Genomic DNA, 25627 nt, shown 5'->3' with positions numbered 1-25627 from the left:
TTTCACCGTGTGACAGGAAGGGGACAACCGCTTCCCTTGGAGGTGGTGCCAGTCTTGTTGCTTAGCGACCAGAAGCCCATTTGGATCATGTCTGGCACGACAACAGAATTAGGATGAGGTTGTACCAATAGAGCAGACTGGCTTTGGGCAGAAATCTCAGAGCTTTCAAGTGGGGTTTTTTTCCCCTGTATTTTTTGGGTGAAAACATTACCTGCCTTCCCAAGAGTTTGGTCTTTCCCAGGCATGTGGTTTACCCACCTTGATTCCTCCTCTGCGTGGATACTGGGCAAACAGCTTAGTTGTTTCCTTCCTGGTCCCAGGAGTCCAACACACCAGATGGATCCTTCCCTTCTGTCCTATTTGTTTGACTTCTTCCTCCCCCCAGAGGGCTCTGATTGATTCTCTCACTGTGGATGTGCCTCAATTCCATCCCAAAGCTTTCCAGTAGTTATTTAGGCAGTGAAAAGGCGGCAAGGGAACTCAGGCTTTGCTGCTTCTCTCTCTCTCTCTTTCTACTCTGTCCTCAAAAACAAAAAACCAAAAACCAACCTAAAAGCAAACTATTATCACTTGATGAGAGATTTAGTGGAGATTTCCTTTCTGCTCTTGCAGCCTCAGACAAATGGCTTCTTTGGGCCCCTTCAGCTGAGGGAGTTGGATGATCCCCCAGCTTTGTTAGAAAACACTGCCTCAAAGTTGTGGCTTGGGCTCAGGGTAATCAGCATTGCAGTCACCATGGCTAGAGGGCCACTTAGCAAGAAGAATGGCCAATCAAAGCCAGTTATTTTGCTTTACTCTTAAAAAAATGTGAACTATCCAGTTTGGTGGAATTTTCCCTTAGAAAGCCCTGGCTTTCAAAGTTTGTGCTTTGGAGTCTTCACAAGATTAAATAGTAATTTTGGGTCAAAATGTGGCCTGTCACTCACTGATGAGGCTACTAGCTAAAGCTGCTGTTGGGTGACTTTACATTCAGCTTTATCCAGGCTGTAAATGGAAAGTCTGGACTGCTGTTGTTCTTAGGGGGTTTTCACCGGACTACCAAGAGGACAGGGAGCTTAAATGATGTAGGTTCCTCCTGATAGCTTCCTTCTTTTGCATCAGAATGACTATAGGTTGGATGGGAGATAGAGGAGCCAGGGGATGAGGGGGCTGTCCACCTGACCCCATACCAGAAATCCTGCCTGTTCCCTCGGGATTGATGGATGTCCTGGTGGGGTCCTGTCCCACGCTGGCGAGGCTGCTATGTATAAGGAGAAACCAGGACAGAAGGTCCCTTTAAGAAATGAACACTAAATTGTGATTATCTGTTTACACGTTTCTCATTATTTTACATTTTGTAGCTCTTCTGTGGGGATAGAGCAAAGGCAGGGCTTAACTGAAGAAAAATTTTAGGAGAAAGGGAAGCTGTTGCCGGCTTTGGAAGGTACAAATGTGAGGAGAGCTTGGGGTCTGGTGCTGTTCCATTGTCCAGCTCGGCCTTCTTCCCTTGCCTCCATCTCTCTGGGCTCCCTCTTCCAATCCCAAAGTCTAGGCCTTCAAGGTCATCAGACGGGAATCTTTATGAGTAAAGAAAATTTTATAAGGGCCAGAACAGGACAGGGTTATTACCCAAAGTCCTGTGATTGGGATTCCAGGCTGGCTGGCCCCAAACCTAGTGCTCCAGCCACCCTGCCACAAATGCTGCCGCCTATTCCCCAGGAGTCACCTTGTGTTGAATTACCCAGGTATCCTGAGGGAGCCTTTTGATCACGTTGGTGTCTTTGAAGTTCGGTGGGCTTGCATTTTTACCAGTCCTCCCTCTAAAGAATGTGGGTTTTGAGTATTTAAACCCTTGGAATAAGTGGAGGTCAGCAATTGAGCAGTGAGCGGTCTTGCTCTGGAAGTAGAGGGGCTTGGGCTGACCACATTGACTCTGTGACTCCTAGGAGACAATCACATCTTGAAAACCCTCAAGGTCAGTGATTGTTCCTGGTTTAGTCAGATTTATGTTCTTTCTCACTCCCCCTCAGCCCGAGGGATCTTTGAGCTTTTTGTAGCATTTGTTTAAAGCACAGAGCTCCTACGTGTTGTCAGGGTTGGCCTTGCAATGTGAAGCTGATGGGTGCTCTCATCAGTGAAGGCTTCTGGGAAGAAGCAGCACCCTGGTGGGCAGCCTTGGTGTGAGTAGTGAATGTCAGAGAAGTGATAGCAGAAGGAGATCCCCCCTGAAGGGCCGGGCAGGGGCCACGTGGACACTGATGGGGAAAGTCATTCCTGAGCCCAGGTGGTTCTTAGGCAATACTGAAATGAGTGTGATCCATGTTGGTGCCTTTGCCCAGACATCTGGCTCCTCTGGCTCAGAGAAACAAACACTTTCCTGTTTTTTACTGCGTCAAAGGGCTCTCAAAGGTGGCCTTCAAGCTGCTTTCTGAGCTTTCCCCACTACTCCACATGTAACAGTAATGGCATTAACGGCATCATGGACTAACAACCATGTTGTGTAGGGGATACAGGAGTCAGTCACCATGGATGCTGTGCGCTTGAGGAAGCTAAGGGTGCCTCAGGAAGCTGTTTGTGAGAATGAGCTGAGCTGGCCTTGGAACCCAACTCTTCTTATCTCCACGTCTGATGTTCCCTGCTCTGTGGAAACTTTCTCTCCCTTCTTGGGCCCCCTTGATTCCTTCCTCTGTTTGTTAGGCTAGCATGTTGGGCAGTGACAGGAAGGGCTAGATTCTCCCTCCAGAACTCTCCAGAAGTTAATGCTGCCAGTTGTTAGAAAGCGGGCTCAGGCTTTCAGGATGGAGATGAGCTCAGGATTAAGGAGGAGATTTTTTAATCTGCAATGGGTGGAGGATTCTTGGAACTTCCTCAAGGGCAACATTTGCTTTCGGTTTTTTTTGCATTTAGTAAGCTATGGAGAGAAAGGTTTCCGAGTGTCCTATGCAAAGCAGTTACAAGTTACAGAAAAGTTTCTGAAGCTGATTGAGAACGGAACCGTGGGAATAGGGAACTTTGTCTAAATGATGAGAGCTTTTAATTTTTCAAATTACATGTAAAAAGGTAGTTTTCTTTGAGAGAGGGGGATCCTACCAAATATTTTTATTTTTTAAAATAATAGCTTTTTTATTTTCAAAATGCATAGATACATTTCACCATTTGTCCTTGCCAAACCTCGTGCTCCAAATTTTTTTCTCCTTCCCATCCCCTAGACAGCAAGTAATTCAGTGTAGGTTAAACATGGGCAATTCTTCTAGACTTATTTCCACATTTATCCTGCAGCGCAAGAAATATCCAACCAAAAGGGGGGGAAATGAGAGGGGAAAAGCAAAGAAACAACAGAAAAGGTGAAAATACTATGTTGTGATCCTCACTTAGCCCCCACAGTCTGTCTCTGGGGGCAGATGGCTCCCTCCATCACAAGACCATTGGAACTGGCCTGAATCCTCTTGCTATGTGAAGGAACTTAACAGTAGTTAGCAGTATGTGGAAATAGCCAATGGATACCATTGGGTCACTTCTTAGGGTCTTGAATCGATGTTCCAAGAACTGTTTTTTTCCCTTGTGAACAAAACTGTGAACAATTTCCTCTTGAGGAAGGAACTCGGCATCCGGATGACCCTGTTGTCTCTTGTCCCCACAGAGGCGGCCTCAGTAACATGCTCTTCCTCTGCTCCTTACCTGACTGTGTCCAGTCTGTCTCAGATGAGCCCCGGAAAGTGCTTCTGCGCCTGTATGGTGCCATTCTGCAGATGGTGAGTTGATTCTTTGGGAGTGGGGGAGGAGGACATTGGCCTAATCTGTCACTGTTGAGATGTAGTCATTTGGAGTCTGGTGAGAAGGTACCTGCATTGCTCTGCCCTTGCTAATTCTATTCCTGTTCTGATTTGTGTTCCCCTGGCACGGACCTCCTGTCCGCCAGACCCCACTGTCCACCAGGGCTGTAGGGGCAGGCTGGGCATGAATCAAAGCTGTTTGCTAAAACCCAGGAGAATGTTCTCTTCAGCCTCCACAGCCTGGAAGGGACTCTTGCAGGGGAGGACTTTTGCCTGGCATGGTTGGCAAATTTTAGAGCGTACTTATGATTAAAACTGTTGAGAGGAAGGACACAGGCTTCATCTCCCCTCAGAGGTTTGAAGTAGAGCTCTGAATTAGGTACAGATTTATAATCCAGCCTATCTAGATTACCTAAAACCTAGTCTTAATTTGTAGTTTGAAAGCCCACTATTTGCTGAACTGCCTTCATTATAATGTTTTTAACTTGAAAATGTGAAATCCTAAATATTTGTTTTCCAGAATATTTAAGCTATGTAATTCATATTTTAATGACCATGAAAAGAAATGTTTTGTAAATATGAACTTTGTATATCAATATACTTGATGATTACATTAACTTGCTTTTGGAAGGGTCCATTCACAGAACTACCAAAATTGGCATTTTACTCCGAAGGAAGCCTGTATACCTGGCAACTTTCTCCTCACAGTTTCTAACTGTGTACAAAGTCCTTCATTTAGAGGGGTGTGTGACTTAGGTTCAACTGGTTGTTAGGAGGCTCTCCATTTGCCCCATGTTCTTTCCCGGGGCTGAAAAGAATTGGAAAAGAGTTGGAATTGTCCCAAGGCCAGGGTCACTGCTCCCAAGCAGCCTTACTGGGCACTGCTGCCCTGGCATCTCTGCCTGAGATTGAAAAATGCTCCCTGTGATCCAGATGTTCTTACAGTGGAGGGAGAAACTTATGTGAATAGGCCCTTTCATTATGCAAATTTTCCCTTTATTGTGTCAGTGTGTGAAAAGGCTGGGAATGGTGTCCTATTTGGGGACAGTTTAGGTTTTCCTTTCCCTTCAACAGTGGCATTTTACAAAGCCTGTCTTCATGGCCTTTGGTTCCTATGAGCTCTTGTGAGCACGGCTGGGGTCTGGTCTCTCAGCTTCACTCCTGACCCTGAAAATCCCCTTTAGAAACAAAACAAAAATAACCGAATGAACTCCTGAGGACACCCACCTGGGCCCATGGCGAGGTTTATGGGCTCCTAGAGGGCCTGCAGGTTTGGAAGCAGGCTATTTCAGCTCCTAGGCAATTTTAATTAGAAGCATTCAGGCCTCAAAAGCAAATGTGAAGGAAGAGACAGAACGTTCTATAGCACTTTGGGGTTCTGTCTTAGCCCACTTATTTTTTGTGCTTTTTTTTTTAAAAAGCATGAATGATTTCACTGGCAGCTGAGCCTCGAACAGTAGCCTAGCCTTCCTGCCCAAACCAAGCATTTGCAGTCCTGACTTTGTTTCCAAGAGTCGGGTTCTTCTGCAATGCAGTTTAATTTGAATTCTGTTACAACCCACACTTCATGAGTAAGGGCTTCACCCCAGGGTTAGGGCATCTCACACCTCCCAGGGCAGCAGAAGTAACAGAAAATGGGCGGTAGAAAGCCCCCATTTGATTGATAGGACCTACTGAAAATGAGAGGAGCTTCAGAGCTACTTGTGTAAAAAGAGCCACTATCAAATCTGCCCATTAAATATCCCCAACTGCTTTAGCTACGCACTATTTACCTGACGGTCACTTCCTTAGCATTCCCAGAGGCCCAGGTGAGACAGGCCAGCGTGGCTGGAACCACACACATTGTAGCCACTGGTGATCAAGACGCTTACTGTGGGCCCCTTCTAGGGAGTGAGGCATTGGAGACAGACTTTTGTTTCCAGTTTATGAAGATAGATAGTACTTTTTAAAAGCAGGTTTGTTTGACATTCTGAACCTTTAAAATTGGATTTTTAGGACTCCATTTTATGGGGCCTGAAACCTTAAATTTAAGACCTCTTCCCATGTGGGCTATTTGCTCCGAAAAGAATCCACACTGACCCTTAAACATTGTAGGCGAACCCCGGACAAGAGCAGGCCAGGCTGAGGATGGGAATCCGAGGGGCTGCCACACTCCCGAGGTCTCCCCTCACTTCCCCTCAGCCCTGCCTCACTGTCCAGATGCCGTTCTGTGATAGAATCAGTAGAAAATAGAACTTGTTTTATAGAATTATTAATAAATGCCTTCCTGGAATGGTTTTTCCACAAAAGAACAGAACTCCATCCCAGTGTAGCCCTAAATGGGGTGTCCCCACCTCAGAGGCCTGCTGACACCGCGGCGTGAGGCAGGCGGTCTTGCCCCGTGCCGGGCCAGTCCCTTCGTCCCCCCCTGTGTCATTTAAACGGGTGAACCTTCAGTCCGGGGCCAGACTCCCCCAGTGTTGATGGTTAAGTGTGTGTAAGATTGAGGGTTGGCTGGCGAGTGGGGGGAGGGGGCCGAGCACCATGTCTCCTCGGTGTTTTGAGATGTCTAATCTCCTTTATTTCCATAGTGGCAATGAAATGACACTAAGGGTTAAGTAGCAGAGTCAAGGTAAAACTTTGAGATTGCCCTGCGGGGCGGGTGCACTTTCTGTACCACAAACATCTGTCTCTTCAGCAACTATTTCTACGTAAGATAAAACCTAAGTAACCTTCTTAACTGTTGTTCTGGAGACTTCTTTGGGGCTGGATCTGTGTGAACGTTTAGGTGGCATGTGCACATGGAGGGGGGTGGGCTAGAGCCAAAGTCGTTCCTTTAAAAAAAGAGCATAAACAAGATCAACAAGACATTCATGCACTGTTCATTATGTTATATTTTATCTCGAAACATTTAGAACATCCCTAGAAAATTTATTGAATACGTTCTAGAATCTAATCACCAAACTGCATAGAAATGCAACGATTTCAAACTGACTCCTGATAATTCTTAATACAGTTGATGCAGGAGGAAGGCCCCCATTTTAAATAAACAAGACCAACTGGGAAGAGGGAGCGGGACAAAATCTCCCTTAAGTAAAGCAGGGCAGTTTGTGTTCTGACTACTAGCAATGCCAAGGGCAAGAACAATTTGCCATTCAGAAAGGGCACCACCTAGTTGGTCAAAGAGAATTTGGAAGGAGCCTGTAAAAGTTCCGACTCCCTGTGCTCGCACACTTGAATCTCTCCTTTCTGCTCTCGGGAAGGATGAGGAGCAGCCAATTTGGCAAGTTGACCGACCAATCATCCATCACCAATTTTGGAAGACACAAACCGTCTGTATCGCTCCTTCGGTGGCAGCTCTGTCGATTGATTACGGTTGCCTCAGAGGAACACTTTGTACCTTCCTCAGGCAGAATTTGGATTCTCTGTTTAAAGCAATTCCTGTGCATGAATGGGAAGATTTGGCCTCGCCATTATGGGCAATCCCCCTGGCATGAATGTCTGTATCCGTACACATCAAGGGCCTCTGAATTGGGGGTTTGAGTTGGGTTTTTTATTTTTTAACAGTAGAATGCTAATATTAGTGCTTGTTTGAGTACTAACTGTAATGAAGTTTAAAGGTTCAAGGCCCAAGGCAGATATGCTTTAATTACTCAAAGAAAAGATACTTGGGAGACGACATTTTTTTTTCTTTTTACCTTCCAGCTGGTTCCTCAGGAAACCAATTTCCTTCCCTCCTTCCCTCCTTTCTAATTGAAGATAAATATTTGCTTGTAGTAGCGTATGAACCATTAACTGTAAAGCAGTATGTCCTCTGAAGCAAAGTGACTCCTATTATTTTCCTCCCTTGGAAAACTAGAGCCCTTTAGTTTGGGATCTCACAAATTTTTAAAAACTATTGCTCTCATCCCACTTTGTGAGCACTCCTGTTAATAGATTGTTGTTCTAGATAATACTTCTCAAAAAGTTAATTTGGTTTGTTCATTTCCTTGAGTCCACAAAAATTGGTTTCCTTTGCGTGATGAACATTTGATAACAAGATGTTACCATTAACTAGAAATAATTGAATTCAATTTGTTTTCTAATGGGATCACTGCCTCAGTTACATTTACTTTTGTTCAGTTGCTCAAAAAAAAAGCAAACCAAACCAACCAGGCAGCCCAGTGCCCCTCCACCCGGATGAGAGTCAGGCCGCAGCTGCTTTGATCATCTCGGCCCGAGCCAACTCTCCTCTAAATACAAGAGTCCTAGTGCTGTATGTTCCCCCCACGTGTCAGTGCCCCCGGATGGTGGCCAGGTCGCTGCCCAGAGTCCTCCCATACCTGCTTTGGTGCCTCCTTCGGGCGGCTCCAGGAGCTCCCGACCATTGTCTAATCTCGACAGTCAGTCTCTTTTGTGTTGCTGGTCCTAAATGTTGGGGGGTTTGTCGCATGATGCAAACACCGATGCCTGGTGCCTGGCCGAGCACCTCGGATGGGGACGTGGCTGTGCTGGGTGGCGCGAAGGGGTTGGGGGGGTAATGTACCACTTGAGCTGTATGTGCATGTGTTCTCTGCTGCAGGCTTGCCCATGCGATCGTGCCTAGAGCACTCTGGTTTCCAGGTGACAGACACGATTCACGGTATAGTATATGAGACCTCTGAAGTGGGAGCATTCTCTACAGCTCTAATTTCTTTCTTTTAGTTCTTGGTTTCAAGAAATGCTTTTTTAAAAAGAAAGTTGTAATGCTTGTTAAATAGCACCAGCTACCTAAGTCTGGGCTGGGTTTGCAGAGCTCGAAAGCAGCTGCCAATCCAGACGGGGGATGCCTGGTCCTTGGGCCGAGGCGAACCAGACACGTGGTTTCTGTTTCCTCAGTAAAGAAGGGTGTTTATCTCCTAGTCCCCAATGGGGTCCGTCCTTCTCAGGATCAGGTGAAGTATTGGAGGCTTGGAGGCTTCCCTCCTCCCACGTCAGTTCCAAATGTAGTCAGCCCCGTCTGCCCATGTCCATCCAAGCTAGAGACGTGACTCTCTGGAGCTCCAACTTCCAAGATTTTACATCAGCCCAGACCCCACAGGGCCCTCCTCCCTCCCTGCCCCCCCCAGGCTCTTACTTAGGTCATGACATTTTCAATGTCACTGGGTTTGGGAGGAAGAAAAATGAATTTGAAATTAGTTTTCTTAATTGGAGACATTCTAGGGCATCACAGGCAAGGGCTGGTGTTTTTCCTTTGTCATGGCTCCTTGTACCAATTCCTCTGATGCTTTCACAAAAGAAAACTCTCCTTCTGGTGTTTTAAAATTCACCAGGATGTTATCAGAGGAGACTTGGAAAGCCAGGGCCCAGCTAATAGTTAAACTAAAAGTACAATGGAGTGCCCTGGCCAGGATTCAGTGAACCGAACGTGGAAATTATTAGACATTTGGAAGATTTTCATCTTAAGAAATAAGGGCTGAGACTTAGCATGCCTGGAACCCTTGAGTCTTTTCTTCTCAGTTCCTTTAGTAACCAAGCACTATTCTCCTGCTTCTGCCGCTGCCGAGGAGAGACATTTATGTGGTACTGGAACTCAGGCTGACCCTGGGACGTACATGACCTTGACCTTCCCAGCTCTCAGTTTCCTCTTCTGGGAAATGAGGAAGTTAGCTGACTGCTGAGTTCCCTGGAGTCCTGTCTCCTAGAGTCTGGCTGTGGACTGGCAGCCCCAGCTTCCGTGCGCCCCTTCTGTTTAGCTTTGCATGGATAGAATAGTGACATAAACCAGCTCCAGCCACCATTATGCTTCTTAACGTTTTATTTCCATAGCTATTCGCATTTATTGATGAGCTTTTTTTGACACCACAGCTACTTCCCCACAAATGCTCAGATGGATTCCTTTGGGAATAAATAAAATTGCCATTTTTTCTGGCCTGGGGGCTGCCGCGAAAGATAGTTTTAACAACAAAGCCAAGGCTTGTCGGTCAAACACTTACCCATCTTGGAAAGTCAGTTGTGTCCCATGAGCAGAATTTCAAGGCTCTCCTGGTTCTTCAGCTCTCGTTTAAAAAAGAGAGAGAGAGAAAGAGAGCTGGAGGAGCTCCCTCCCCATGGGGGGGTCTCTCCGTCCTCACCAGAGCAGATTTCCCGCTGTCTGTTCTCGGCTCAGGACCTGGCCCACTTCCCCCCCCACGTGACGTAGAGAAGCCTCGTCTTCTGTACTGAGGAAACAGACCAGACCCGGGCTGCCTTCCTGGTGGTGCTGCTCTTTCAGACCATCTCCCATTCGGTGGCGGGGGGAGGAGGAGGGAGAGAAGGGAGGACGGCAGATTCCTTTGGAAAGGAGCCGACCGTCAAAGGGATGTGGCCTTCACAGAGCAGTGGTGGGGCCTTTGTGGGCCTTCAGGCCTGGAGAAAACGAAGCAATTTATAACTTTGGATGGAATAACTTTCTTGCAGGAGCACCATTAGGTAAGGCAAAGGGGCTTCTTCCATTGGCAGAGTAACCCTTTAACTGTGTCACCCCCGAGAAGATACAGCTCTTGTTGTAACAGTGAGGTAATGACCGTAGCTCTGTTTAGAATTTGTACGCAGGTCAAATCCCATTACAACACCTTGGAGGCAGAGAGGCCGAGAGCTCTTGGCTTAGCTTTTCTGGAGGGGGTGGGGGGTGGCCCTGGAGGGAGGGGCATGGAGCAGAGTGCACCCCCAGGCGCTCTTGGGCAGAGGCTCGGGGTCACTCGACTCGAGCGTCCCGAGCGCTCGGCCAGCTGCTCGGCCTGACTTGGAAGCGTTGCCCTAGCTCCCCTAGCACCTTCCCCTGCCTCCCATCCCCTACAGGGGTACCCGACGCCAGAGCCTGGCGCTGTGGAAGCTGCCGGGGCTTTGCCCTCTAAAAGCAGAATCTAGCTGGAGGGGAGAGGTTTCCATGTGGGACAAGTTCTAAGGCAGTAGATGCTAGCTAACATTTATAATGTTTCTTTAAGGTTTGCAAAATGCTTTACACACACTCTAACTTGACCCTCACAACAACTCTGTGAGGTAGGTGCTCTTTTTATCCTCCTTTTACAGGTGAGAACTGAGTCCAAGAGAGGTTGATTGGCTTGCTCAGGGTAACATGCCCATTAGTAAGTGCCAAGAGGGATTTGAACTCAGGGCTTCCTGACTCCCAAGTCCAGCACTCTCTCCAGCCACCCCGCTGCCTCCCACCAGAGAAGTGAGAGAGCGACAGGGCCGATCCCGCTGACTTCACGGAGCGGGATTGTTTGAGGATGAGCTCGAGGACAAGAAATAGGTTTTCCCCAACCTTGAGTTGTAAGGCTTTCCTTGTAACGGGATTTGACCTATAGCCCCTTGGCTCAAAAGGAGACCACATTTTGTGAATTGGCCTCCCTTGTCCCTTAGTCCAGCAGCTCAGCTGGGTTTCACTCAGTGTAAACTTAGGGAGGGAGGAGTGAGTCTGTGCAGTTGGACCTTGAGGATCCCTTCCTCATGGGAGAAGCAGTGGGAGCTTCCAGTTTGTTTCCTTGCATCTTGGGAGCCCTTAGCTCTCCCTGCACCCTGAGAATCAGTCCCATGGTCTTGCCAGAGGTGCCGGCGAGGCTTAGCTGGCCTTCGCTTTTCCCAGCCACACGTCCACCTTGGGCACAGGTGTTTTGATAAAGCTGTGGGACCGGAAGGGGGGCTGCTCCTGAGATGCCCCCAGTCCTGCTGCCTTTTTTGAAATTTAGAAAAAAGAGGCTTCCCTTATGGGCTTCTTTGTGTTTGTTCTCTAATAGTATAGAACAAACCGTCCTTGGGGAGGCGCTCTCTGAAAGTCAAGGCTGCTGCCGTGACAATGACCTTGTGGACTTCCTTCTTCCCATCCCCTTCTTAAAGTTGGCAGAGCCCAGGGGATGGATTGGGCAGGGACCATGGTGGTGCATTTTAAAAAGCTTCTCCAGGGCTTTTAATGCAATCTTTGTTCAGTGGCCTATGGACAGGCATAGAATTTATTCCTATTCACCAGTAGTTTGCAGCTTCATGGAGGAAAGGGATAGAAGGTGACCTAATTAGGGGGAACCTAACTAGCTGGGAGAGTTCACTTCAGTTCTCACCTCCCCGTTTGTGACGGAGGACAAAGGAGATGATTACTGGAGTGACTGCTTTGAAAAGTCAGTGACCAGCTAGCGGAGCCAGAAATGGTCCTGCCCGTGCCTGGGGAGAGCTTCCTGCCTTTCAGCTCCGGCACGGCCAGGCTTATTTTAGGGCCCCCTGAAGCCCGTGTCCACCTTAGCTGGCCTTGGAGGAGGGAAGCCCGCCCCCAGTAGATTGTTGAAGGCTAGACTTGACAGTCGATTTGGACGCTCACCCCTCCAGCCCTTAGAGATTCTGCCTGGAAGATGGAAGCATTCCAGTTACTTTCCTCGAGCAATGAAATTGTTCTAGGCGCAAGGTGAAGATGCTATTTGGACTCATGGCTCAGTCTTCTTTTTTAAAGATAATGTGGAGCCATTTGTAAGGTGTTGGTGCTTATTTATGGTGGATTTTGGTGGCGTAGGTTAGGCTGATGCTGGTCAGATCTGACCTGTAAAGAGGCTAGCTCTTCTAGTTCTGTGATTTGGTTTTGTCTTAATTGTGATGGCTGCAAGTTAAGAGTCTGCGTTCGCTTTCACCGTCTCACTGGAAGTGTTTGCTTTTTCTCATTCATAGAGGTCCTGTAACAAAGAAGGCGCCGGACAAGCACTGACCGAGAACCCGTGCCAAGTGAGTGATCACGGGAGGACTGGGCTGGGGGCGGGGGGGGGGCGGAAGAGATCAAGCTGTCCTTGGAGAAGGGCCCCTCTGACCTAGGCATAGCTCAGGAGCCCTGCCTCTCTCACCTGGAGTCAGAGCCGAGTGTGGAAGCCGCCGGCCTGGGCGTGGGAGGGAGAGGGCAGGCAATGTTTGAGCCGCCTGACGGATGGAACGAGGCTTCAGCCCAGCCGCTGGATGAGAAGACACATTTTAAAACCTAGAATTGGGGACCACTACAAAATGTAGGGTAGCAGTTAGGTTGGAAAGCATTTTGCATGGCCGTCTGAAACAGCAGTTGAGAGCTCGGGGATCATGGGCAAGGGAGGCAAGAGGGGAACAGCCTCCAGGATCAGGGGGTGCCTTGTCTGTCCTCATCTGAAGTGGCCAGATGAGCCGGAGGGTCTGGAGCTGGTCAGCCAGCTTGGGAGAGAGATGGGCAGAGAAAGCTCACCAGGCCTTGGCCCCCCCCCCCCTCCATCCAAAGGAGCAATTTGGGGTCAGAGGTACAGATAACAGCCTGTCACAGGGGGCCAGGCTCCACAGGAAGGGCACTTGGGGTCATTTCTAGAGCAGGGAGAGGTGACCGCTCGTGACTTTGTGTCTTTGCAGGGTGCCGAGGCCATGGTGTTGGAAAGCGTTATGTTTGCCATCCTTGCCGAGAGATCCCTCGGCCCGAAGCTGTATGGAATCTTCCCACAAGGCCGTCTGGAGCAGTTCATCCCTGTAAGACTCCTGCCTTTTCTGCCCAAAGCGGGTCTGATTTTAAGCTTTGCTCTATTCAGAAAGGCCCTGGATCGGGCCCTTTGGGGAAGGTGGCTGTTGCTAAATCCAGTGAGGATTCCCTGACTTAAGTGTTTAAAAGAAAGTGTTGAATGTCGGGTAGACCAAAGGAGTAGCAGCAGTCAGAGGGCATTTTCTTTTGCAAGTATCCCTGTGAACTTGACCATCCTGCAAAGACCACCAGAACAGAAAGGACCTTTGTGCCCTTGTAAGAAAGGCAGCTCCCTCTCTGTCATACTCTGCCAGCTGTTGGCCCCTTTGTTCTCCTCCCATTCTGGGACCAGCCCCCTGGGGGTGAGCCTCTCACTTGTGGCTCCTGGAGCCTCTCTGAGCAGAGGCGCTCACGTGCTCTCGGACTTGGGAATTGCAGGGTCTCTATTGGAAGGGACCTCACAAGCTCCCTGGTTGGCGGGCTGCTTCCTCGTGGACTCCATTCTGCTTTGGTGTAGCCAGAGCCCTCCCTCTGACGTGGTCCGCGTCCCAGAGTGTCCAGAACTCTCTGGGGAGGAGTGCGGCTGTTGTCATCCACCGCTAGCCTTTTATTTCATAAGATGCTTCTTGGTGACATCTTCTAAGGGGACAGACTCTGTGTGCCCCCCGCCCCAAAGCCTTTCTCTTTCAAGTCTGAGCTGCCTGGGCTGGGCGTGGGGAAGGGGTTATTCCTTACAAGTGTCTCCCAGGTTTCCCATCATTTCTCTCCATCACACCTAGCTTCTCCCTGGTCAGTGTCCAGTCCTGAAGAGCAAGATGGTCATTGTGGTCACGATGGTTAGGCTTAGATGGGAGATTAATCAAGATCTGCCCGAGAAAGGGCCACGGGTCTCTGCCTGCTTGTCCCATTCAGGGGGCTGAAATGACCAAATGACTTTGAGTGGGTGAATGTGATCTAGAGGCCCGATTTTTAACTGGGATGGAGGTGGGGCTCAGGCTTTCTGCCTTTTCCAAGGTCATGTGAATCTTGCCATGACCCCTAAGAAGGGGAACTGCTTTCATAGGGCCAGGAATTCCTGAGGTCCGTCTACAAGTTCACCCTGGTCTTAGATATCGTCTCTCAGTTTTCTCATCTGTAAAATGGGGATCATAGGTAGTGCCCACCTCCCAAGATGGTTGTGAGGATCTCCTGAGGAACTGTTTTGGCACACAGTAGGGCATTTTGTGCTTCCTTCCCTCCTTCCTTCTTGAGAGGAGAGCCAGACTGGATGCTTTGATAGGACAAATGAATCTTTTCCTTTGTTGATTAAACCTACAATGGGAAACAGTAGCTGGGACAAGTACTTGGATTCTTAGGCTGCGTTAATATCTTAGCTGGAGCAAGAGACTTGGTCAGACCAGCCCTGGAGCATCATGGTAATCTTGACCATGCAAAGGTGGTGAGCATGGTGTAGAGGCCCCGGAGAGGCTGTTTTGAGGATGAGGAGATGAGAGAATTGTCTTCAAATGGAGGGTGATCAGAGACGGGCAAGTCGTACGATTGTGACGTGGTGTAGGGATGGGGAGGTCCAGAGGCCCGGCCTGCGCTGGGTGAGGGAGGCAGGCTGGCTGTGCCCAGAGAAGGCAGGAAGGAGATGTGACTTGTATTTTTGTTTATTTTTTCCTCCTAGAGTCGCCGTTTAGACACTGAGGAGTTAAGTTTGCCAGATATCTCTGCAGAAATAGCTGAAAAAATGGCCACGTTTCATGGTATGAAGATGCCGTTCAATAAAGAACCCAAGTGGCTTTTTGGAACTATGGAGAAGTAAGTGGTGAGAGCGGCCCAGCCGCTGTTGCGTCGTCCACGAGGGATGCTTCTTCCTCGCAGTGTCAGTGGTGGTGTAGCTTGGCAGATCACGCCGTCTCTGATGGGAGACGCGGCGAGCCACCCCTGCTCTCGGGGCTCTGTCTGCTCTCCTGTACAGGAAGGGTTCCGCCCCTGCCACTTCTAAGTTCCGAGAAATGCCATTAACCAGATTTCTGGCTAACAGGGTAGGCCCCCCCAAGTCATCCCTGGCTTGGATTGGATGGTGGAGGGTTCTCGCCTAAGAACATAGGATTGAATTTATGAGTTTAGATTAGGTTCATCAGACTGTGTGTAGAACAATCACAAAGAGGTGAAATCAATTGTCTAAGCTTCCTTTTTCTTTTTTTCACAAAGATATTTAAATCAAGTTCTGAGAATTAAATTTACCAGAGAATCCAGAGTTAAAAAACTAAACAAACTCCTCAGTTATAATCTGCCTTTGGAAATGGAAAATCTCAGGTGAGTTTTCCTTTTATTTTTTGATCCTATGAATTAAGTCGTTCTAAAAGATTAAGTTTTCTCCCTGTCACCATAGCTGCCTCATAATTGACAAAACAATGTAGAGCTGTAAGATCCCATTGTTTGCTTTGGAAAAGGCCCTGGGCTCCCTCAGGAGGACACGAGGCTGCCTTAGAACCTCTTTCAGTTCAGTGACAAGAACCCTCTGGCCGGAAGGAGAGCCGGTGCAGAGAACGGCATTGAGGCGTGGTCCTCTGGCCCCGAGACCTGGTCGAGTCTCCTCAAAGAGAAAAGCGTTTGGCCTCCTGGATCTCGGGGTGAAGACCCAGGGACAGGACCTCCGGTTTTACCGCAGCCTGGATGGAGGCTCTCACGCAGCTTGTCTGGCAGCACCTGGGGCAGGGAGCTGGGCCCGGGGCTGAACGAGGAAGATGAAGTGGACTCGATCGTACGACTGGAAGACAAGGACATGGTCACTTGCCAAGAGAGAAAGCTGGCAGGAGGAGAGCCAGAGTGGGCTCCGTTGGTACGGCACCGTCACCCCGTCAGAGACAAAGAGGACATCCCTCCCCTCCATGGCCAGCCCTTGGGAGGGCTGTCATTGCATGGAACTCGCACACAGAACCTGCCATAACCATATTGGACATCCAACACACACTTAATGGAGCACTGCCAGTATTTTAGGGAGTAAAGGGGAGCACCTGGAAAAGGATCCTCCAAGCCGTCCGAGAGGCCATGGATTCTCTTCAGAGGAGGTCACTTTTAGGAGCCAACCAGATGATGGAAGAGAAATGGCTGGGCAGCTTGTGGGCAAGGGAAGCCGAGGAGCCCTGGGACCGGGCCTCCCTCGGGACCTGCCCGCTCAGCCCTGCTCGTGGTGGGGGGAGGAGGAGACTCATCTCTTGTCTGCACAGGTGGGGTGTGGGCCGCTCGGCTGGCCTGCCCTTCCCGGCCTCGAGCTTCTGAAGACAGGTGCCTGCTGTGCCTGAGTATGTTTGTGTGACACTGAAAAACCCGTCCTTTTCTAGGTCTCTGCTGGAATCGACTCCATCTCCAGTGGTGTTTTGCCATAATGACTGCCAGGAAGGTAGGAGGCCTGTATGCAGCTTGGTGCCCGAGGCAGGCAGGGCTTAAACCCACCCTGGGAGCTTTTAGAAGTGTCTCCCTCTGAGCCCTGAGGGTACTGTCTAATCCTTAATTGACAGAGAACCACTCTTCATGTATTTAAATAGAGAGATAAAAGCAGCTGGGGGCACGACGGGGCACAGGGCGCTGGACCCTCTGCACTCACTAGATGTCACGTCACCTGTTTGCCTCAGTTTCCTCAAGTATAAAATAGAGGTATCAGCCCCTGGCTAGAAGGACTGGTGTGAAGATCAAATGAGGATGTATGTTTAGAGTGCTCAGCACAGCCCTGGTCCATAGTGGTGCTTAATACACATTTGATCCCTTCCTCCAGGAACCTTGCTAAGAATACGTTGGTTTCTCGGTGCTCTTGATCCCCTGAGTGTCCCAGGTCTTAGGGCCCCACTTGCCAGTCCGTGATCAGGGCAGCTTTTAGCCCAAAGCCTTCAGTTATATCAGCCCCCAGTTGGGAACCCCGCCTGGGTGACTGGGGGGGAATGGCAGACGAGGCTAGGCTTGGGGTTTGGCTTGGGCTCTCATCTCTTCCTGTCCAGGGGCACTAGAAGCAGCCTAGAGTGAGGACATTGGCGGGCTGCTATCAAGATGTTACGTTAAGGTTAGAGTGGAAGGAAGAGTTGGGCCATTAATGAAGCTCCCTCCTCATATTCCCGGGGAGGAGGAAGAGGTTGCGCCACCCTGTGTGCACCTGTTGGAGCACCCTCTCCTGAAGGGGTCATGTCCACAATAAAAGGGCTATGGACCAACTCTCTTACAGGTAACATCCTCTTCCTGGAAGGCAGAGAGAACTGGGAAAAGCAGAAGCTGATGCTCATCGACTTTGAATACAGCAGTTACAATTACAGGTAATGGGTCCAGGGGCTTTGGGGCTGCTGGGGGGGTCTGCCTGCTGTTACTGTTTTGAAATTGCTCCTGGGGAATAGCTGCCCTTACGGGTGAAATGGGAAGCCGGCGCTGCTTCTCTAGGGGTGGGCACACAGAGCCGAGAAGTCTGGCAAGGAAGGACAGGCAGAGGGAACAGCTATTGATGAGGGCCATCCTTCATTTGTATGACATGCAAAGTGATTCTGAAGATCATGGGACAAAGGAGAAAAGTGAAATTGAGCCCATTTCTGAGAAAAAGAAGGGACTATTTCCTGAGTACTAAGAAAATTTTGACAGTTTCTTAGGGGGAGAAAGAACTAGATTGGATTATCTAACGCTATAGGTAATAAGTTTCGGGTGAATCAGAAATACAATATTAAATGCCATGTTGTTTTTTCAGATGTGAGATTAGCAGGTAATCTCTTTCACAAATATAGGTAGAATTTTTAACCAGTTATGACTTCAAAGAAAATTAGACACAATTGGTGAATTTATTTAATATAAAAGGGCGGAGGGAATTGGCACAACAAAAGCAATGAACCTCAAATAAGAAGGAAAGATAATGAAGGGAAACATACAACAAAGATTTCCAAAAATACCCCAAAATTGACGTTTACATATCATTTTCTTATTTCTTTTTATTTTTCCCAGTTACACATAAAAGAACATTATTTTTTGGGTTTTGTGTGCACACTCATTTTTTACATATTTCCATATACATTATGTAGGGAGAGAAAAAGCATTATGGGGAGACGGAGAAGTGAACATAGCTTGCATTGATTTACATTCAGTCTCTGTAGTTTAGTCTCTGGCTGCAGATGGCGTTTTCCATCCAAAGTCTATTGGAATTGCTGTGGATCACTGAACCGCTGAGAAGAACTGAGCCTTTCATAGTTGATCATCGCACGTTCTTGCTGTTACTGTATATAGTGTATTCCTGGTTCTACTTGTTTTTCTCAGCATCAGTTTGTGTAAATCTTTCCAGGCCTTTCTACAATCAGCTTGTTCATCATTTTTTATAGAACAATAATATTCCATTATGTTCATATCCCATAACTTGTTCAGCCATCCCCCAAATGATGGGCAGCCACTCAGTTTCCAGTTTCTGGCCACTACAAAAAGGGCTGCCACAAACATTTTTGCCCATGTGGGTCCCTTTCCCTTCTTTAAGATCTCTTTGGGATGCAGAGCCAGTAATGGCACAGTTTTAATAGTCCCTTGGGCATAGTTTCCAATTGCTCTCCAGAATAGTTGGATCATTTCACAACTCCACCAACAATGTATCAGTGTCCCAGTTTTCCCACATCCCCTTCAACATGCGTCATTATCTTTTTTTGTCATCTCAACCAATCTGAGAGGTGTGAAGTGGTACCTCAGAGTTGTTCCAGTATGCATTTCTCTAAATCAGTAGGGATTTAGAGCATTTTTTTCATATGATTTTATATGGTTTTTTTGTTTTTTTTTTTTTTTATCCGAAAATTGTTGCTATTATGTCATTTTCTAATAGAAAAGTGGTCAGAGGGGTATGAACAGCATTTTTAATATAAGAAAAACAAATTATCAGTAACAGGAAGAAAAGACAGCAGATGTGTGTCTGGGGGTGGGAACAGCAGACTAAATGGTAATCATTATAACAGAAGGTGTCAGCTCTGCCAAAAAGAGGGTGGATCCTTGGAGATCCCAGATGCTGCTACTCCAGCACATTTTACAGATGAGAAAACTGAAGTGAGCAGGTGAAGTGACTTGCCCAGGGTCACACAGCCAGGTGTCTGAGTCCACATTTCACCTCAGGTCTTCTAACTCCAGGCTGGGTGCTCTATCCATGAGCCACACCAAGGACAGAACTCTGATCTGATGGAAGGTTTCAGGATTTGGGGGGGACTGTGTTCCCCTCTAGCTCTTACCCTGATGTCCGCGTCAGGGAGGCAGGATTGTTGTCCTGTCTGACCATGGTATTCACCATCAGGGTGACCTCAGGGGTCTGGCTGCTTCTCTCAGTTTCTTGTCTGTAAAATAAGAGGGCTGGCACCCTAGGCCTCCGTGGACAAAGATGACAAGGTCATAGGCCACATCCTGAGGTTGGCGATTTCTTTTCTTATTGCAGAGGCTTTGACATCGGGAATCACTTCTGTGAGTGGATGTATGACTACACTTATGAAAAGTTCCCCTTTTTCAGAGCTAACATCCTGAAGTACCCCACCAAGAAACAGCAGGTACGTCCCCATTTCTGGTGACTCCATTGGCCAGGCCCAGGCTTTGCCCACCAGGCTGAGCCCCCTCTACTTTGTGCAGACACAGAGTTCCCCACGAGGGGACTCCGAGCGTGGGAGGCGTCCCATGTGAGGTGCAGACGGGCTTTTGGAGAGTGCGCGTTTGTCAGGGGCCTGGCTTTTATGGTAAAGGGAGATTCAGATTCTCAGAGTCATGGAGAAGAAAGGGAGGAGGCTTCCTCTTACTCCCATGAGGCCCTGATGGCATCCCATATGGTCTGGGCAGAAATCACCTGATGGGCCCTTGGCTGGGGTCGTCTTTGGGATCTTGACCATGGAGCAAGAGAGGACTGGACGTGTCAGAGGTGGAGGAACCAGGAGGCCTTTGTGCCCTGAATGTTGGAGTGGTAGAGACTAGACTGAGGGAAGATGAGGTCTTTGGGTGAACTGTGCACTGGATGGGAGCCTGCAGGCTGGAAACCTGAGAGACAGAGGAGAGAGAAACATGGAGAGAGAGAGAGAAGAGAGAGAAACATGGGGAGAGACAGAGAAGAGAGAGAAACATGGGGAGAGACAGAGAAGAGAGAGATACATGGGGAGAGACAGAGAAGAGAGAGATACACAAAGAAAGATAGAGACATGAAGAGAGAAACATGGGGAGAGACAGAGAAGAGAGAGAAACATGGGGAGAGACAGAGAAGAGAGAGAAACATGGGGAGAGACAGAGAAGAGAGAGATACACAAAGAAAGATAGAGACATGAAGAGAGAAACATGGGGAGAGACAGAGAAGAGAGAGAAACATGGGGAGAGACAGAAGAGAGAAAAACATGGGGAGAGAGAGTCATGCAGAGTGCCACCCCTGCCCAGCTCCTCCCTCCTTCCCTTGCACCAGACTAACCTGAAGGCCCGCTGGCATTTGGGGGGGGGGTCCCTGCGCACGTGCATGCACACCGCTGTGGGTCCCTCCGTCTGTCCCCACCCAGGGGTGCCCTGGACCTTCTCTCACGTGGCAACCTCCAGTCCTGGAAGCTCTGCCTGCCTTGTGTGCGGAGGCTGCTGCCCAAAGCAGGACTCCTCTTTCCTCTTCCCAAACCTCGCAATGCCACAAGCCGGGGAGGCGCCCCTAGCACATGATCCCCTGGTGGACTAAGGCAGGAACCAGAGAGAGTCCGAGGGTTTGTGTGCATGTGTCTGGGGCATTGGGCCGCCCCCTGCCCCCTTCCTTGTGGCTCTTTAATGGGGCTTGTTGCTCGGGCCTGAAGCTCATTCAGAGGTGGGGGGAAGATAGGGAGGGGGAAGAACAGAAGGTGTGGCCTGAATGGGGGAGGGGTCCCCAGCTTGTGTGTCAGTCAGACCCCCCCCCCCCAAGAGAGTTGCGCAATATCGGGAAGAGGACCGGCCCTGGGGTCCCTGCCTTAGGGCCCAGCTCCAGACTTGGCCTTTTGTGTGGCCAGGTGGCCACCATGCTGCCCCCTAGTGGCTGCCCCGCCAGCTTCTCCTCCTTGAAGCCAGGGGAAAAGTTGGTGATAAAACCCTTCCCCTAGAGTGTGGAGCCCCCACGGTCCTCTCCTGTGAATGTGGGTGAATGGCAACAGTGAGCATAGACAAGCCCCGGGGCAGAGGAGGTGAGCTGGGCCTGGGGCACGGACTGCAGAGCACAGGGAGACCCGGGGCTGAGTCCTTGTGACCTTGTGGACCTCGGCGCCCCGCGTCCTTCTGGCCAAGCTGCTGCTTGGGGCTTCCAGAGCACTCTGGAGCTCACCCCCGCCGTCCCTTTCTCCTCTTGCCTTTGGTCTTTCCCAACACCAGGGCCTCTCCCCCTTCTCTTCCTGTGGCCAGAGTAGCTCAGCTTCAGCTTCATTGCTTGTCCTGCCAGTCACGTCATTTCTTTGGCTTTTGACCGATTTCGTCTCCCTGCTGTCCAAGGAAAGTCCTCCCCAGGAGCACAGTCAGAAGTGCTCCTGATCGACATTATTTAATTTTCCTGATGGCCCGTACGGGATGACGGGAAACTCCTCATTCAGCAGGGTGACATGTGGCCTCTCCGCCGGCCGCCCGGCCGCGGTCTCTGTCTGCAGGGGTCCTGGGCCCACCCGGAGCTCTGTTTGCCAGGAAAGGGTGGAGGGAGGAGCCTTCTCTATGATTCTATTAGAATCTTGGCTGTACTTTGTAGTGCTTTATTTTCCCAATTGCACATAAAGGTTATTTCTCACATTTTGTTTTTCTGAGGCTGTGCTCCCCATTTTTCTCCCTCCCTCTTCCCCAAGCAAGTAGTTTGATGTAGGTTAAACATATTTCCATATTTGTCATGTTGTGCAAGAAAAATCAGACCAAAAACCATAAGAAAGCAAAAGGAAAGGGGCAAATGCGGGGCTGGGCTCCAGCCTGCGCTCGGGGTGCGAGGCCTCCGGGTCCCTTTGCTGTCTGGCCTGGAAAGTTGGAGGCCTGGGCCTGGGCTCACAGCAAGGGAGAATAGTCACGTGACTTCTGTCTCCACTGAGTCCCGTGTACAGGTTCCCTTGTCCTGTTTGTGATGAATCCCCCCCTTATTTTTTTAGCTTCATTTTATATCTAACTACTTGGCTGCCTTCCAAAGTGGATTTGAAAACCTCAGCAACGAAGAGAAGTCCAAGATGAAGGAGGACATGTTGGTAGAGATCAACAGGTGGGTCTTGCTATTCCTGCGCTCTCTGGTGTCCGGCATGTTGTGGGTGTCAGAGGGGAGCTCCCGGGGGGGGGGGGGGTCACCGCTTGGCCACTGGACAGATGTCCGGCCGGCTCCCTGCTGTCGGGTAAGATCACCTGAACGTGTTGCCGGTGGGGGGTGAGCCTTCACTGTGATTGTCCTGGCCCACGAGTCTGTTCCCTTGGGGCAGTAATCAGCAGGCTCTGGGGCCTCTGGTTTGGGATTGGGATCAGGAATGAGGATGGGGGCACGGGGGGGAGGGGCCGGGGGATGCCAGAGGGAAGGATGGCTGGGTCTGGGAAAGCTCCATTGGGGGCTGAAAGAATCCTCGGAAGACATGGGTTGGGAAATAGATCCTGACTGACCCACTTGTTCTCGTACAAACTCAGCCCTCTCCAAAAGTAATCGTTTGGAATAAGAAAAGTCTGAACTCCCCCTCCCAAGAGGATGAACGGCCCTTGGGCTGTGGGCCCTTCCTGCTTGGGCCTTTCCCTGGTGGGAGAATGAGAAGGCTTGTTCGCCCCTCAGGTTTGGGCACCCTGGTGTGGGGGTGGGACGGCCAGGCGGGGCTCTCCTGCCCTCAGGCACCAGCCAGCTCCCCCTCTGTCCCAGAGGCAGGATTTAGGCTCCACCCTCTGAGCCCCTGAGCCTCCCTGGGCACCGCCCCCCCTTTCCCCAGCCTTGTATATGGCCTGCAGGGTCCCAGCTGCTTTAAAGGCCTGGGATGGGGCTCAGGCAGGCCTTTGCCGTTCTGGGGGGCCATGTTTGGAGGAGCCCGGCCCTGCTGTTGCAGAGCGAGTCTCTGACGTGATTTTGCTTCTCGTTTGCCGCTCTAGGTTTGCCTTGGCGTCCCATTTCTTCTGGGGACTTTGGTCAATCATACAAGCCAAAATTTCATCTATTGAGTTTGGGTACATGGTAGGTGTCTTGTAATTTCTCCCCCAGCCCTGGATACTCTGGGAGGGGGCCGAGGCGCCCCTGCTCTGCCTTGGCTTGAGCCTGGCCCCTGGGGGGGGCGGGGAGAATGACCCATTCCGTCCCAGAGGTCTTTACCTCTGCACCCGCCCTATGCTCCCTCGTGACGGCTATTAGAACGGGGGCGTGCTTGGTTGTTGGGGGGCAGCCCCCTTTCCCTCTTCCCCCGGCACGGTCCCTGAGCCCCCCCTTCTCTTTGCCCTAGGACTACGCAGAAGCCAGGTTTGACGCCTATTTCGACCAGAAGAGGAAGCTGGGCGTGTGAGCCTGGGAGCCGCTTGGAGCAGGGGGTCCCTGCACTTTTGTGTGAAGAGAGCGGCTGGGCGGGCTTTCTCCTCTGTGCTTGACTCCTGCGCCTGCAGCCCGGGGCCCGGCACGCCTCCTCGGGCCCACGCTGGGGGTGCCCACGCTGGGGGCGCCCACAGAGACTCTATTAAAAGTTGTGAGGCTTCTTGGATCTCGTTGACGATTTCACTGGGAGTCCTTGACATGAGACCGGGAAGCCACCGGGATCGTGTGAGTCGAGCGTCTCATCGTCCTTTCCTCCCCCACCCCCGCCGAGAGCATTCCGGGGGGAGGGGGGCTGGTTCTTACTGTTTCATGGTTATGTGTTTTTTTAAACGTGCCGGTAAAGGCCGGGGCCGGGCCGCCGTCCGGGGCCGCGCATTGTAGACACTACTAGCTTGCAGAAGGACACGGGAGCTGCCCCCGGCGTCCCCGCTTGGAGGGCAGCTCCAGGACACTACTGCTCAACCCTTGGGTCCAAATCGCCGACGCTCAAGAAAGCACACGGACGCAGAGCTCACCCTGTGGCTTCCTTGTGACCGGTGTACATGCTTCATGACTATAACTGGAAACCCTTCTCCCCATTGCTGGGCTGCCAGAGGGCCGGGGGGCCCCGGGGGCGGTGGGGAGGGGCAGTGCTCACCCCACCAGCTGCCGGGGCTCCACGAAACTCCTGCAATACCTCTGCCCGAGGCCTCCCCCTAGCCTGGGCCCTCCAGAGTTGGGGGGAAGGGAAGTCAGCACTTGGTCTTCCTCCTCCTTTTTGTGGGGCAGGAGGGAATCCTTTAAAGGTCGAGGAGCCCCCCGGAAAAACGTCTTGGGTGGCTGCTTCCACAGCCCCCGCTCTCCCCTCGTAGCACCCTCCCCGAGTCCTGTGATTGGGGTGACCGATGGACTGTGCTGAGAAATGGGGGAGAAGAATTGCTGTGAAATGTCCATAGGTATTAAATGACCCTTTGGGGGAAACCTGGAGCTCTTTTTTTTACTCTGAACTTTTGAGTTGTTTGTGCAAACATTTCTGCCACCACAGACTGTACCATACTGAAAATAAAAGATTGAAAATCTGAGCTGGCCGTGCCGTGTTCTTGGGTTTTCGCCGCGTCGGCTCTCGGGGGACGCAGATAAAAAGATGTCAGCACCTGCCGAAAGCATCCGTGGAGCTCGCCTTCCGGCCCGTGGGCCACGAGGCCCTTCAGAGCGGCCACGGGTGAAGGCCGGGAGGGCGGGCGCTCACGTGGAGGCGCCTCGAGGAGCTCTCAAGTAGTCCAGCCAGGCCGAGAGTGATCTGGGATTACAGGAGGCCAGCCCCGGGCTTTGTACAGGCGACTCTGGGAGTTGGTGCATGTTGTCCTGTTTTCTAGAGCCCCCAGATTGGGGTGACAAAACGCACCGTGCTTTCTAGAGCCCCCACACTGGGGTCATTAAAATATACCGTTCTAGTGGAAAAAGTGATGAAGTGGGACCCCTGAGGAGGGTGGAAAAATGGAGTCTTTATTTATATTTTATTTATAATTATTTTATTTAATTTAATTATTATTATTTATTTGTATTATGAGTCTTATACCCTGCCCAGAGTTCCCCCCGTCTGTGATACTACAGAGGTCAATGTAGCAGAAATGGGGGGCAGGGGATGGCCAAGTGGATGGAATGGGGGCCTTCTCTAGTGAGGAAGATGAAGAGTTCCAAAGTCTTGGGACCCCTGAAACCTGAGAGGAGCACGAGGAAAATCGAGATGCCCATCCACACTAATGAGCTCCTCCTTGCTGGGAGAGGTGGGAGCCAGGGCTGTCCAAGGAGGGCGAGTGGCAGCAGACCAGGTTTGGGTCACCTTGCTGTGCTGACCCGAGAAAAATCCTTTCAGTTCAGAGCCTGTGACTGGAAGTGCTGGTTCCTCCTGCGCTCGGGGACTGTCCCAGCCAATAAAGGCTTCCGGAATTGGGACCGTGCTAAAGGGCCCTTCGTGGGCCACTAATCCAGCCCATA

At 50.4% G+C, this 25627-nt stretch overlaps 1 protein-coding gene across 2 annotated transcripts in view; it reads left to right on the top strand.

The window, feature by feature from the left end:
• Nucleotides 1-24711, top strand: part of CHKA (choline kinase alpha) — a 38090-nt gene extending 13379 nt beyond the window's left edge. The window contains exons 2-12 of one of the 2 annotated variants that reach the window (XM_074274926.1): nucleotides 3620-3731; nucleotides 12381-12434; nucleotides 13074-13187; nucleotides 14846-14979; nucleotides 15376-15480; nucleotides 16509-16567; nucleotides 17381-17468; nucleotides 19592-19700; nucleotides 22257-22363; nucleotides 23221-23302; nucleotides 23565-24711. In XM_074274926.1, coding sequence (XP_074131027.1) covers nucleotides 3620-3731; nucleotides 12381-12434; nucleotides 13074-13187; nucleotides 14846-14979; nucleotides 15376-15480; nucleotides 16509-16567; nucleotides 17381-17468; nucleotides 19592-19700; nucleotides 22257-22363; nucleotides 23221-23302; nucleotides 23565-23624 — 1024 coding nt within the window. In that variant the 3' untranslated portion in view covers nucleotides 23625-24711. The remainder of the gene's footprint in view (nucleotides 1-3619; nucleotides 3732-12380; nucleotides 12435-13073; nucleotides 13188-14845; nucleotides 14980-15375; nucleotides 15481-16508; nucleotides 16568-17380; nucleotides 17469-19591; nucleotides 19701-22256; nucleotides 22364-23220; nucleotides 23303-23564) is intronic. The other variant, XM_074274927.1, reaches the window with a different exon arrangement.
• The last annotated feature ends 916 nt before the right edge of the window (nucleotides 24712-25627 follow it).

This window comes from Sminthopsis crassicaudata, chromosome 6 (genome assembly GCF_048593235.1).
Source record: "Sminthopsis crassicaudata isolate SCR6 chromosome 6, ASM4859323v1, whole genome shotgun sequence".
Classification (NCBI taxonomy): domain Eukaryota; kingdom Metazoa; phylum Chordata; class Mammalia; order Dasyuromorphia; family Dasyuridae; genus Sminthopsis; species Sminthopsis crassicaudata.
The sequence above is the reverse complement of the archived record's forward strand: the minus strand, read 5'-3'. Positions and strand labels throughout refer to the sequence as shown.